The 11,764-nt window shown below is 45.9% G+C and overlaps 1 protein-coding gene across 1 annotated transcript in view; it reads right to left on the bottom strand.

Annotated features, from left to right (window-relative positions):
- CFAP57 (cilia and flagella associated protein 57) overlaps positions 1–11,764 on the bottom strand; it is an 89,633-nt gene that overhangs the window by 7,285 nt on the left and 70,584 nt on the right. Inside the window, exon 22 of the mRNA XM_012001914.1 lies at positions 4,219–4,351. Within this exon, the coding sequence (XP_011857304.1) occupies positions 4,219–4,351 (133 nt within the window). The remainder of the gene's footprint in view (positions 1–4,218; positions 4,352–11,764) is intronic.

Here is an 11,764-nt window from a genome sequence, read left to right as displayed (position 1 = left end):
CCTGGCTGGCAATTCTTTTTTAATACAGTGAAGCATGAAGCCAGCTTTAGTGTGAAGCCAAATCTCACATACATGCTTGTATCGCTTCACACTGTGTTTGCTGTTTTGCATGAAAAATGCTGGCACTGGAGTACTTACTAGTAGGTCATGTGCCTAGAGTGAATTTCTTGATTGCACAGGATGTATGGTGATATTGGTGGACTTAAGGATATTGAATTGTGTATGAGGAATAAAATATTCATCATGTGGTTTTTTGGGCTCTGGGTAAATGGTAGTCTCCAGGGTAGACTGAGTGGGGAAAATGGTGGCATTGGTTTCCTGTTTGTTTTGCTTCTAATTTTTATTTGTTTGCTGTTTGTTCTCCTTTGTGTTTTGCTTGTGTATGCATATGTATAAAATCATCCATGTTCTTTAGTTTCTAGTGGAAGGCTTTTATACGTTCTGAACAGAAATAGTACATTATATATTGTTGTTTGGAGAGGTGGATGAAAGTGGAACTGTTTTTGAGTGGTGTTTGTTTCTAGTGTGAGTCACTTGAATCAATAGTTTGTGTTGGTTTTAGATCTTTTCCTTTAATGAAGAAGAACTGTGATATGGGTACAAAGTTTTAATGTTCAGGAAATATTGGCCTTGTCCTTAAGGAAATTATATTGATTAGAATTTATCTCAAACTAATTTAAAGTGACATTCACTTGGATTAAGTAGTAATAAAAAAAAGGTGAGACTTTCTAGTAATTTTTAATCTCAAGCTGTTTATCACTGATGGGCCTTCATGTGTGTACTCAAAAACAAAACATGTTCAGGTTTTTAATACAATTAAGCATGATGCCAGACTTAGTATGGAGTCAAATCTCACACACATGCCTGCATTGCTTACATTGCTGCAAATCTCACAAACAACTTATCTATTTTTTATTTTGTTGCCCGTGCTTTTTGTGTCATTCACCAAATAAATATTGCCAAATCCAATGTTACAAAGCTTTTCCTCTATGCTTTCTTCTAAGAGTTTTATAGTTTTAGCTCTTCTGTTTAGATCTTTGATTCATTTTGACTTAACTGTTGTATATGGTGTAAGGTAAGGATCTACCTTAATTCTTTTGTATGTGTATATCCAGTTTTTCCAACACTACTTCTTGAGAAGACTGTCCTTTCCCCACTAAATGATCTTGGTACCCTTGTTGACAATCACTTGACCATATATTTGAGGGTTTATATCTGGCCTCTACATTCTATTCCATTGGTCTGTATGTCTGTTTTTATGCCAGTATCACACTGTTTTGATTGCTATAGCTTTGTTGTAGGTTGTGAAATCAGAAAGTATGAGACCTCCAACCTTGTTCTTCTTTTTCAAGATTGTTTTGGCTATTCAGGGTACGTTGAGATTCCATATGAATTTTAGAATGGATTTTTCTGTTTCTGCAAAAATGTCATTGAGGTTTTTATGGGGACTGCAATGAATCTTCAGATCACTTTGGGTAGTACTGACATCTTAACAACAAGTCTTCCAATCCACCACTTACTGGTATTTAATTTCTTTCAGCAATGTTTTGTAGTTTTCAGTCTTTTGCCTCTTCAGTTAAATTGATTCCCAAGTATTTTATTCTTTTTGATGCAATTGTAATGCAATTGTTTTCTTAATTTCCTTTTTGGATAGTACACTGTTAGTATATAAAAATTGCAACTTTTTTGTGTGCCTTGATTTTGTATCCTATAATTGTGATTTTTGATCCTTTGTATAAAAATTTTCCTTAACTCCTTTGGAAGTCTGGAGGATTTTTTCCCTTATACTCTGGTGTTCTGAAATTTCAAGATGATGGACTTGATGTGGGTCTGTTTTTAGCCACTGTGTCGGATAGTAGGTGGATCTAACAGCTTCTTAAACAGATTTTTTTCTGTTTTCAGCCCTACCTTCACTTCCACCTCCAGAGATATCTGCTCCTGATCATTGCTGAGCCTTTTGAGGGTTTTGTGGCATACATTAGATTTCTTCTAGGTTCACCACTCTGGCTTCTGGGTGGGGGTATATTGATGAAACACAAGTGACAGGAGTTGATATTTGTTGAAGTTGGGGACTGGGGTCACAGGAATTCATTAGACTTCTCTCTCAATTTTTGTATATGTCTGGAAATCTCCATGATAGTAATATGAAGAATCTGGCTATATCACATGGCATCCCGAGGATGTCTCAACGGAATATTTTGTTAGGATACTTGGACATATTTAAAACTTTTTTTTTTTTTTTTTTGAGACAGGGTCTTGCTCTGTCACCGGGACTGGAATGCAGTGGTGTGATCATGGCTCACAGCAGCCTTGAACCTCTGAGGCTCAGGTGATCAATTTTACTCTAAAATCCTCACACCTCAGCCTCCTAAGTAGCTGGGACTGCAGGCATGTGCCATCATGCCTGGCTAATTTTTGTATTTTTTGTAGAGATGTAGTTTCACCATGTTGCCCAGGCTAGTCTTGAACTTCTGGGCACAAGCGTTCTGCTCGCCTTGGCCTCCCAAAGTGCTGGGATTACAGGTGTGAGCCACGGCACCTGGCCTGAAACATTTTTTAAGAGAAGTTTTGCAATTGTTCACATCTGTGCTTTATTTTCAAGAGAAGAGAAGATGGTTTCACCTCTGAGAAGTCAAGTATGTCAGTTTTCTTTTGTTTTTTTGTTTCTTGTTTTTTATTTTGAGATGGAGTCTCACTCTGTTGCCCAGGCTGGAGTGCAATGGCACAATCTCAGCTCGCTGCAACCTCCGCTTCCCAGGTTCAAGCAATTCTCCTGCCTCAGCCTCCCGAGTAGCTGGGACTACAGGCCTGCGCCACCACGCCCAGCTAATTTTTGTATTTTTAGTAGAGACGGGGTTTCACCATGCTGGCCAGGATGGTCTCGATCTCTTGACCTTGTGATCCGCCTGCCTCAGCCTCCCAAAGTGCTGGGATTACAGATGTGAGCCACCGCACCCGGCCGCAAGTATTTCAGTCTTTATGACACATGCTGTGCTCTCACATCAACTCCGTAGGCCTGGTATTGCCACTTCAGGTACTACTCAGGGTTTACACTTGTCTCAACTTCAACCCTAGCCAAAAGTGCACAAAACGACAAAATTAAATACATATATAAGATTTTACATATATGTATTTAATTTTGTTATTAAATATATATAGTTATATAGTTGAAGACCAAAAAGAAGTTGCAAAAGTAGTACAAGGTTCCTGTGTACCTTTCAGCCACCTTTCCACATCATAATCCTATGTGATCATGGTACAAGAAACAACTGACACTTCAGAGACCCAATCCATAGCTATGGGATGTTTCAGTTCAAGCCTCTAATCTTTATTCCTGAATGCAAACCACCAGAAAACAAAAACTTGAACCATGTTGGCTTAGTTTGCCATAGAGATGCCTTAATCTCTTGGTTTTATTGATTGTCCAGATAAGGAATGGATACTTAAAAAATGCTTCTTTGGGGCCTGAAAGCGGCATGTGTAATTAAAGGCTGTTCATTGTTACTCATTCCTTTCCTAAGGATCCATGTGCTAAGTTTCTCAGAGAATTTATTGCCAGGGAAACGTTTGTTTCTCCAGAAAAAAGCTCCCTTTTGCCATACAATAAGAATAATATAAACGATCATATTTCTTTGTTTCTCTTTTTGCCTTGGCCGTCAGAAATTCAGAGGAACTTTAGGATATAATTGCAGTAACTGACTCATTTAATATTTATGTAATTATTTCCCCTCTTCCTTTAAATAGCTTCTCATCTTGCTTTTTGTCTTCATTTTAATTGTACAGGTTCACAATCCCTTATTCACTATTCTAAAATGCAAGAAGATCTAAAAACGGAGTGCCTTTTTAAATTCAGGAAGCTTAGTGTGAATATTCATATGTCACTACAGAAATACTAAAGTGTTTGATTTCAGGGCATTGCCCCAGACCCCTCTGGGAATGTTACATAAAGTATTCACTTTCCAAAATCTGAAAGAGTCGGTATTCTGAACTGTAGCTAACCTCACGGATGTCAGCCAGGGGACTGTGGACCTGTGTGTGTCTGAGTGTGGGAAGGCCCTCACGGATTCCTCGGAGAGCAGGCATGTGCCCCGGACAGGATCCCAGACGGCTATGTGGAGATGTGACCTGATACAGAAGGAAGCCAAAGGGAGACCTGCCTGCGGCTGCATGAAACCCTTCGTCCCAATGCCCATCTCCCCTGGCCACTGGTGACATTACCTGTCTCTGAAACTTCTTGTGGTCGGACTTTCTTGGTCAGTTTCAGAGCTGCTTCGAGGTCATAAACTTGGGACCGAGTGAACTTCAGCTCCCTGCGGAGCTCATTAATTTCCTTGATCAGAGAGACATTTTCCTGCAGAAAAAGGGGGAAGATTGAGGGAGTGTGGACAGGTGCGTGGTCAGTGGGCACATGGCACGCCCTCCTGGGCTGAGTGTATGGGGAATGGGCAGGGTTAGGCCTGGATCCAGAACTCTGGATCCTCTACTGGGGCCCGAGGCTTTATTCCAGCCTATTGCTCAGCCTCTTAAGGAACCAGCTAACTTACCTTCAGGTGGACTCAGCACCATTCCCCCATCCACTTGTTGTTGCAACGTCAACAGCAACAACAACGCTTTTCCACGCACTTTTTATAGGAGTTTAAATGCATCATAACAACCCTATGGCTGGGTTGTTATTACAATCACAATTTTACAGAAGAGAAAACTGAGGCACAGAGAGGTATGACTTGCTCAATTACACAGCTAGCAATCGGTAGAGTCAGGATTCCAACCCCAACAGTCTGGCTCCAGAGTTCGTAAGCACTGTGCTGTACTTCATTCATTTTTCATTCATTTGCTGAACCCACATTTATAGGCTATCTGGGAAGTGCATAAAATGCAAACAGAAATAGGACATGGTCTGCCCTCAGCAGCATGCTATTTAGTGACTAAAACAGAAAAGTACATGGATAATTAACGTTTGCTGCATCCATTGGAAGCTCACTTCTCTGATTTGTGTTTGACAAATATCCATCCATCCATTCATCCATGCAACTATCTACCTAATAAATGTTTATAGAGTATCCATAATGTAATCATGCAATATTATAGAGATACTATGTTAATCCTAGAGTATAGAGAGTAAATCTTAGCTTCTGCTCTTGAGGAGTTTACAGTTTAGTGGGGGGCGTGGGTACAGTTTAGCATGGTGGCCACCTTGCTGTGATGGAGGAGTGGGCCTAGAGGAAAGATGCTTACTTCTGCCTGAATGACTAGGGTGGATTCCTAGGAATTGACTCCCGGGCTGAGGCTTGAAGGAGTCACCAAGGAGATGGTAAAGGTGTCCCAGACAACTAGAACAGCAGGAGCAAAGGCACAGAATATGACACAGCTGATGGGGGTGGGGGAGACCTGCAGCAGTCCTGCATCACTGGAATGCAGAGTGAAAGGAGGGGAGTCGACAGGAGTGAGAACGAAGCTTGCTGGGGGCAAGGTGGTGCAGCCTCTGCACCCTGGGACCAAACAGTCTCTTCTCTCCTCTTTTCCCACACCTCAAATCTCTGCCTTCCATTTCACACCCAGCACAAGTACCCCAAGGAGGAGCCCCATCCCCAAGGGCCCAAAGAGACTGGCCACTTTGCTCTTAGATCCCACAGCCACAGTGGCTTGTCTACAGCAGTGCCTCATGTATGACTATACAAATACATCACCTGACCACCTTGTTAGCTGCCACTCTGACTCATAGGTCTGGGATGGGCCCTGAAATCCTGCATTGGACTTCCAAGAGATGCTGCTGCTGGTCTGCAGGCCAGACCACACTTTCAGTTGCAAAGCACCCGAGGGTCCGCACACCAGAAAAGGCAGTTGCAGGCCAAATCTACGTAAAATGGACCTGTGCCAGGAACAAACTGTGCTTCTACTTGGGACATTATCTCACGAGTGGGGGCTACGGAGTCAGAGCCCAGTGAACAGGACGGTCTTAAGCACTGTTCTCCCTGAGCTGTGACAAACAGTCCTCTGCTGTGGGGAGGTACCTGTGGAGCCCAGGAGGGAGCGGGGGTCGGGCTAGAGACACCGCAACAGATTCTTTTCCTCCAGAAATGCTTCATCTAAAGCACAGACCTACACCTTTAGACTTCCAGTATATTACTTAATTTCAGTATTCCTTACAATATAGTTTGGATGTTTGTCTCCTCGAAATCTCCTGTTGAAAATTGATCTCCAGTGTTGGAGGTGGGGCCTAGAGGGAGGTCTTTGGGTCATGGGAGCAGATTCCTCATGAAGGGCTTGGTGCCATCCTCGTGGTAATGAGTGAGTGCTTGTTCTATTCGTTCCTGCAAGAACTAGTTGTTTTAAAAGAACCTGGTCCCGGCTGGGTGCGGTGGCTTACACCTGTAATCCCAGCACTTTGGGAGGCTCAGACAGGCAGATCACGAGGTCAGGAGATCGAGACCATCTTGGCTAACACAGTGAAATCCCGTCTCTGCTAAAAATACAAACAATTAGCTGGGCGTGGTGGCGGGTGCCTGTAGTCCCAGCTACTCGGGAGGCTGAGGCAGGAGAATGGCGTGAACCCAGGAGGCGGAGCTTGCAGTGAGCCAAGATGGTGCCACTGTGCTCCAGCCTGAGTGACAGAGTGAGACTCCATCACGAAAAAAAAAAAAAACAAAAAAAAAAACCTGGCCCCTTCTCCTCTCCTGCTCCCTCTTTTGCCATGTGACATGCCTGCTCCTCCTCTGCCTTCCATCATGAGTAAAAGCTTCCTGAGGTCTTGACCAGAGGCAATGCTGGCGCCATGCTTCCTGTACAGCCCTCAGAACTGTGAGCCAAATAAATCTCTTTTCTTTATAAATTACCCAGCCTCAGGTATTCCTTTATAGTCATGAAATTCTCTCTCTCAGATGAAATGCCTAGTCCTCATTGTCAACCCCTCATTCTTCACGCTAGGATCTGTACTTGTGTTTCTGAGTCAGATGTTTTCTCCATTGAATGCTTTACCCTTTTAACCAACCCAGGCCTTGGTGACTGTGGTGTGATGGGCCCCCCACCAGGTTACTTAAGGGTGTATGCTCACTGTCTGAACCCTCAAGGCCAGGCAGTTAGTCAAGGCCATGGTGTCCAGCTGAGGTGCAGGTGTCCCTGAGAATCCAAACATCCTAGAAGACACCTGAAAACCTAGCAAGGGAAACAGTCCCATGGCACATACACTGAGGTGAAGAGCCAGAAAATTAGCTTAAAAGCAGCTTCGAGATGGGAGGCAATGCAGGTCTCTAGAGCGGTCCTGCGGCTGCCCAGGAGTGCCCCGCATGGAAGACCTAAATAAACTCATCCACTCGCCAAGCTGCACTTGTCATCCTTTGGTCTCCCAGTTTGGGAGGGAGGGTGGGGAACATTACAGTTCCAGATTTTCTCATAACAGTGATAGGTTTCCCACATTTCCTTTCCAGATGCTGCTGGTAAAACTCTGCTAGATCCTCCCATGGACTTTCTCCTTGATAGACTTGCTATCATGACATGATCAATTCAATACATATTTATTGGGTTATGGACCTTGGACCCTGCCTTGCATGTTAGAGGTGCTCAATAAATATGTGTGAAATGGATGAGAAAATGAATAACTAATGCAGTGGATACCAAACCGAATAAGATGAGATTCTTACTAATAAGGAAGTTACAAACCAAGGGATAAGGGAGAGGTGAGAGATCAGAACAGAAGGGAGGGTCTTAGAGCCACAGGGGCAAGCTTGCTCGCTCCAGGTCTCTCTCCATTTCTCCTTTCAGTAGGCTTTGCTAAGCTTCACTTCTCCTGATCCTCATTAAATAACTCATTAATAATCATCAGAATAAGCACTAGAAACTGAAAGCGCCATTCGAGTTCTCTCACAGTTTGCATCTTTAGTTGCTTCCTCTTTTTGGTCATCTCCTTCCATTCTGTCACTGAGTCCTATTGCTTTTGTGTCTGATCTGATTCTGATGTTCACCCTTCCTGCTGGTTTGTCACCAGCTCTTAGCGCTCTCCCCTGTTCTGCTGTAAAGCGCCCCGCCCCGCAAGTGGAGCCCTGTCCTGGTTTCTCCCCACCCCCTCCACCCTCTACAGCCCTGTCACTGTGATTGGGATTTCTGGCTCCTGGTACCTGTTGGTGTGAATGCCAGTTTCTGACCCCCCTGCCAACCTCTGACATCTTCATGATGCTCCCTCACCTAAATGGGTCTCCAGGGCTTGATCCTTGTTGGAGTATGATTGAGGCCCACCACTCAGTGCAGCCTGACTCTCTTGTTCTGTTCATTCATTCATTCATTCATTCATTCATTCATTCACTTATTCATTTAAATAAGTAAGAACCAGTTCCTGAAAGCTTACACTGGTCACTGTGCCAGACGTGGGAGGTCCCGCTTGGCTCCAGTGCAGAGCTGCCATGAGAGGCTGAAGCAGGGGCCCAACCCAGTGTGAGGAGGGCTCCCAGGGGAGACAGAGGAGAAGAGTGTTCCAGGCCCAGAGCCAGGAGGTTGGAAAGGAGAACCTAAGGCAGGAAGAGCTTGATGATAACAATAATAAGAGTAACCACAATTGCAAGGGTTGATTGGATCACTGCAATGTATCAAACAGCGTACATACAGTCCCTCAGTTCCTCCTTACACCAACCTTGTGAGGAAACTGAGGCCGTACCTCAGTGGTAGAGCTGGGGTCTGAACCCTGTCATGCCTCCATCCAGAGTGCCCTGTTCCTCTATGACTACTGCTTTCCAGGCTCTGCTGTCCCCCCTCACATTTCTGTCACCTCCATTCCAATACCTCACATAGTATCATGGCCAAGGACACTCCCAATATATATAAGTTGGGCTACCCGCAAAATGTTTTCTGGGATGGCCTGTGTTCTGAGGGGTCCTGAGGTCACATTGAGGTCAACTGTTTATGCTTTGGATGGCTTTGTGAATTAAAAATGTGAATGCAATGGGTTTGCTGAGCCTTCTCTTCCTGATCGCTCCCTGGTCAGTTTGACCTCCAAAAGCCCCTCCAATCCTCCAGACCCCCACCCAGGTCTACATAGCTGCAGAGGAAACCTGACCTGGGTCCACCAAGGTGCCAAGTCTTGGGGGATGTGAAACTGTTTATGTAAAAAGCTTTCTAAGCAAAGGGGCTCTGCCAAGCTGTCCAGGACTGCCTTTGGCCTTTGGAACTGACTGATGACCCCGGCAGGTCTTTCCAGACCTCCGTATTGAGCAGAGAAGAGAAGGGAATGCCTACAGCGCCCCCTAATGGCATGGCCTTAGTCGATGCCTGTAGAATATGGCAATACCTCACAGCCCGGAAAAAGCAGGCAACAGATTTATTCCATGGACTTGGAATCCTTGCATCAGTGACATCTTTCTGGAACCCACAGTTAGTGGGCTCACCATCTGCCTAACTGCACAAATGAGCCATCCTGGAATCCTCCGTTCTTTCAGCCTTCCTCCCATGTCTAACCTGACATTTCTATTTGTCATTTCTACTCCGAAATGCCTTTTGACACCACAACTTTCCCCTTTCCAAGTCCTTCTCATCTACCCTTAACATGACAGTCACTTCCTAACGGGTTTTTCTGCCACCTGTCTCTTTCCCCACCAGTCTTCCCACCTTGCCAATGGAGTGTTTTGTCTTTTCAAAACAAAGACACCCCTACCTAAGAAACTTTGGGTGGAGCCTGTTTACAGGACAAACTGTACTTTTTGGCATGGCATGGAGGCCCTTTTCAACATGACCCTCAGCCACCAACCATTTCAGTGGGTTCTTCTCCACCTGGACGCTCTTCTTTTGGACTCCTGGGTCTCCAAGCACCTCACAGGCCTCATTCTTCTCTGCTTTTTCTCAGGTTGTTCCCACAGCCTGGAAGGCTCTTCCCTGACTTGTTCCATGATCAACCTCTACTCACCCTTCAAGGCCCAGCTCAAATGCCCCTTGCCCCAGAAACCTTCCACAAGTCCTGAAGGCATCACTGAACCCCTTTTCCAGGATGAGCCCACAGCACTGCATACAATGAGTTGAGCAGTAATTATTTTTATCTGGTCCAGGTTCCCAGTGATGAACTCCTTGAGAGTAGGAACACTATCACATTCATCTTGGAATCCTCTGTGACTGACACAGAGCTTGCTGTACAGGAAGCCCTCAAAAAATGTGTACTGAATGAATAAAATGCGTGTCCTAGATGTTTGTATCTCATAGCAACTCTTATTTTCATATCTGCCAGTGTGCTAAGGAATGGAGTGGGGAGGCTGAGCTCCTGTCTGAATATGCAAATGAGACAGTGACCTCATTTTCTGTTATTTTCTAATGAGTTACTCTTAGATGCCATGTTTGCCGCGGCCTTCCTCAGCCTTTTTGGATTGAAGTGCCAGGGCCATGGCAACCTGAAGATGAGGTTCAGCTAGCTCCTGACCAGCATACACCAAGTCCACCAACTGAGGGTCTGGAATCAGTTGTGCCATCCACCCTCCATCCCCTGCCACCTGCAGTCCACAGGCACCAGTGGCCCATCCTGTGATGGACTTCTAGGCTTTCCCACTGGATTTCTACCTTGGTTCTTGGATAGGTCCTCTGCTTGGATGACGAGGATGGAAACTGCCGTTTTTTTCTTTCTTTCTTTTTTTTTTTTTTTGAGACGGAGTCTTGCTCTGTTACCCAGGCTGGAGCACAGTGGCGTGATCTTGGCTCACTGCAAGCTCCGCCTCCCGGGTTCACGCCATTCTCCTGCCTCAGCCTCCCGAGTAGCTGGGACTACAGATGGCCGCCACCACACCCGGCTAATTTTTTGTATTTTTAGTAGAGACAGGGTTTCACCGTGTTAGCCAGGATGGTCTCGATCTTCTGACTTCGTGATCCGCCTGCCTTGGCCTCCCAGAGTGCTGGGATTACAGGTGTGAGCCACTGTACCCAGCTGGAAATTGCTTTTTTTTGAGCACTTATTCTGTACCAGGCCAGTGCCTGGTGCCTCATATGGTTATCCCATTCGATCTTGCAGGAACTCCCCCAGCCCTCAGGTTGCTGTTTTCTTCCTTGTTTTACAGATAGGGAGGGTGGCTCCTTGAGTTAAGGAATTTACCCAAGGTCTCCTGGCAGAAGAGTGGCGGAGCACGGTAAACCAGGGTCGGCACAGTGGTTTTGAAAACTTTTTTTTTTTTTAATCTTCCAAGCTTTTTGCCAACAAAAAGAGCCCCACTGTTATCAACAAGCAGTCTCTTTCTGGTTGAAGGGGTGCGGACCCGGAGACCTGCACCCCCTGCCACGCACCCCCGCCCCGGGCCCCTTCTTACTTCCTGCAGTTGCTGGAGTTACTTATTTGGATCCATGGGACTCCCCAGCATGCAGGTTACAATGCTCCTGGAGAAAATGTTCTTCCAGGGACTTCACTCTGCTAGCCATCAGGGAGGCCCCGCCTGGGTCTCCTCTGCTTTCCACCCCACCCTGGCCCAGCACCCTCCAGGGCATGGGGAAGCAGAAGAGGAATGGATGCCGGCCCCAGCAGCCTCATGCTGATGCTCACACCCTCTGGCTAGCCTGTGGTCTTCCTTCTCCTACACCGATGTTTGCTTTGGCTGCTTGGCATGGAGAGAGGGACCCAGTTCCTCAGGCCTGTGCTCTGGTGATAGGGCACAGAGGGTGCTGGGTGATGTCAGCAGCTGACAATGCCTCCTGCTGTCACCCTGGTTCCCCTTCCCTGCTTGCTGCACTCCAGAGCCCCAGGTAGTGGGTCAGTGTGCGGCTGCTGGCGTCTCCAGAGCCCCAGGTAGTGGGTCAGTGTGCGGCTGCTGGC

Source organism: Mandrillus leucophaeus, unplaced genomic scaffold (assembly GCF_000951045.1).
Source record: "Mandrillus leucophaeus isolate KB7577 unplaced genomic scaffold, Mleu.le_1.0 Scaffold67, whole genome shotgun sequence".
In the NCBI taxonomy this organism is placed as follows: domain Eukaryota; kingdom Metazoa; phylum Chordata; class Mammalia; order Primates; family Cercopithecidae; genus Mandrillus; species Mandrillus leucophaeus.
The sequence above is the reverse complement of the archived record's forward strand: the minus strand, read 5'-3'. Positions and strand labels throughout refer to the sequence as shown.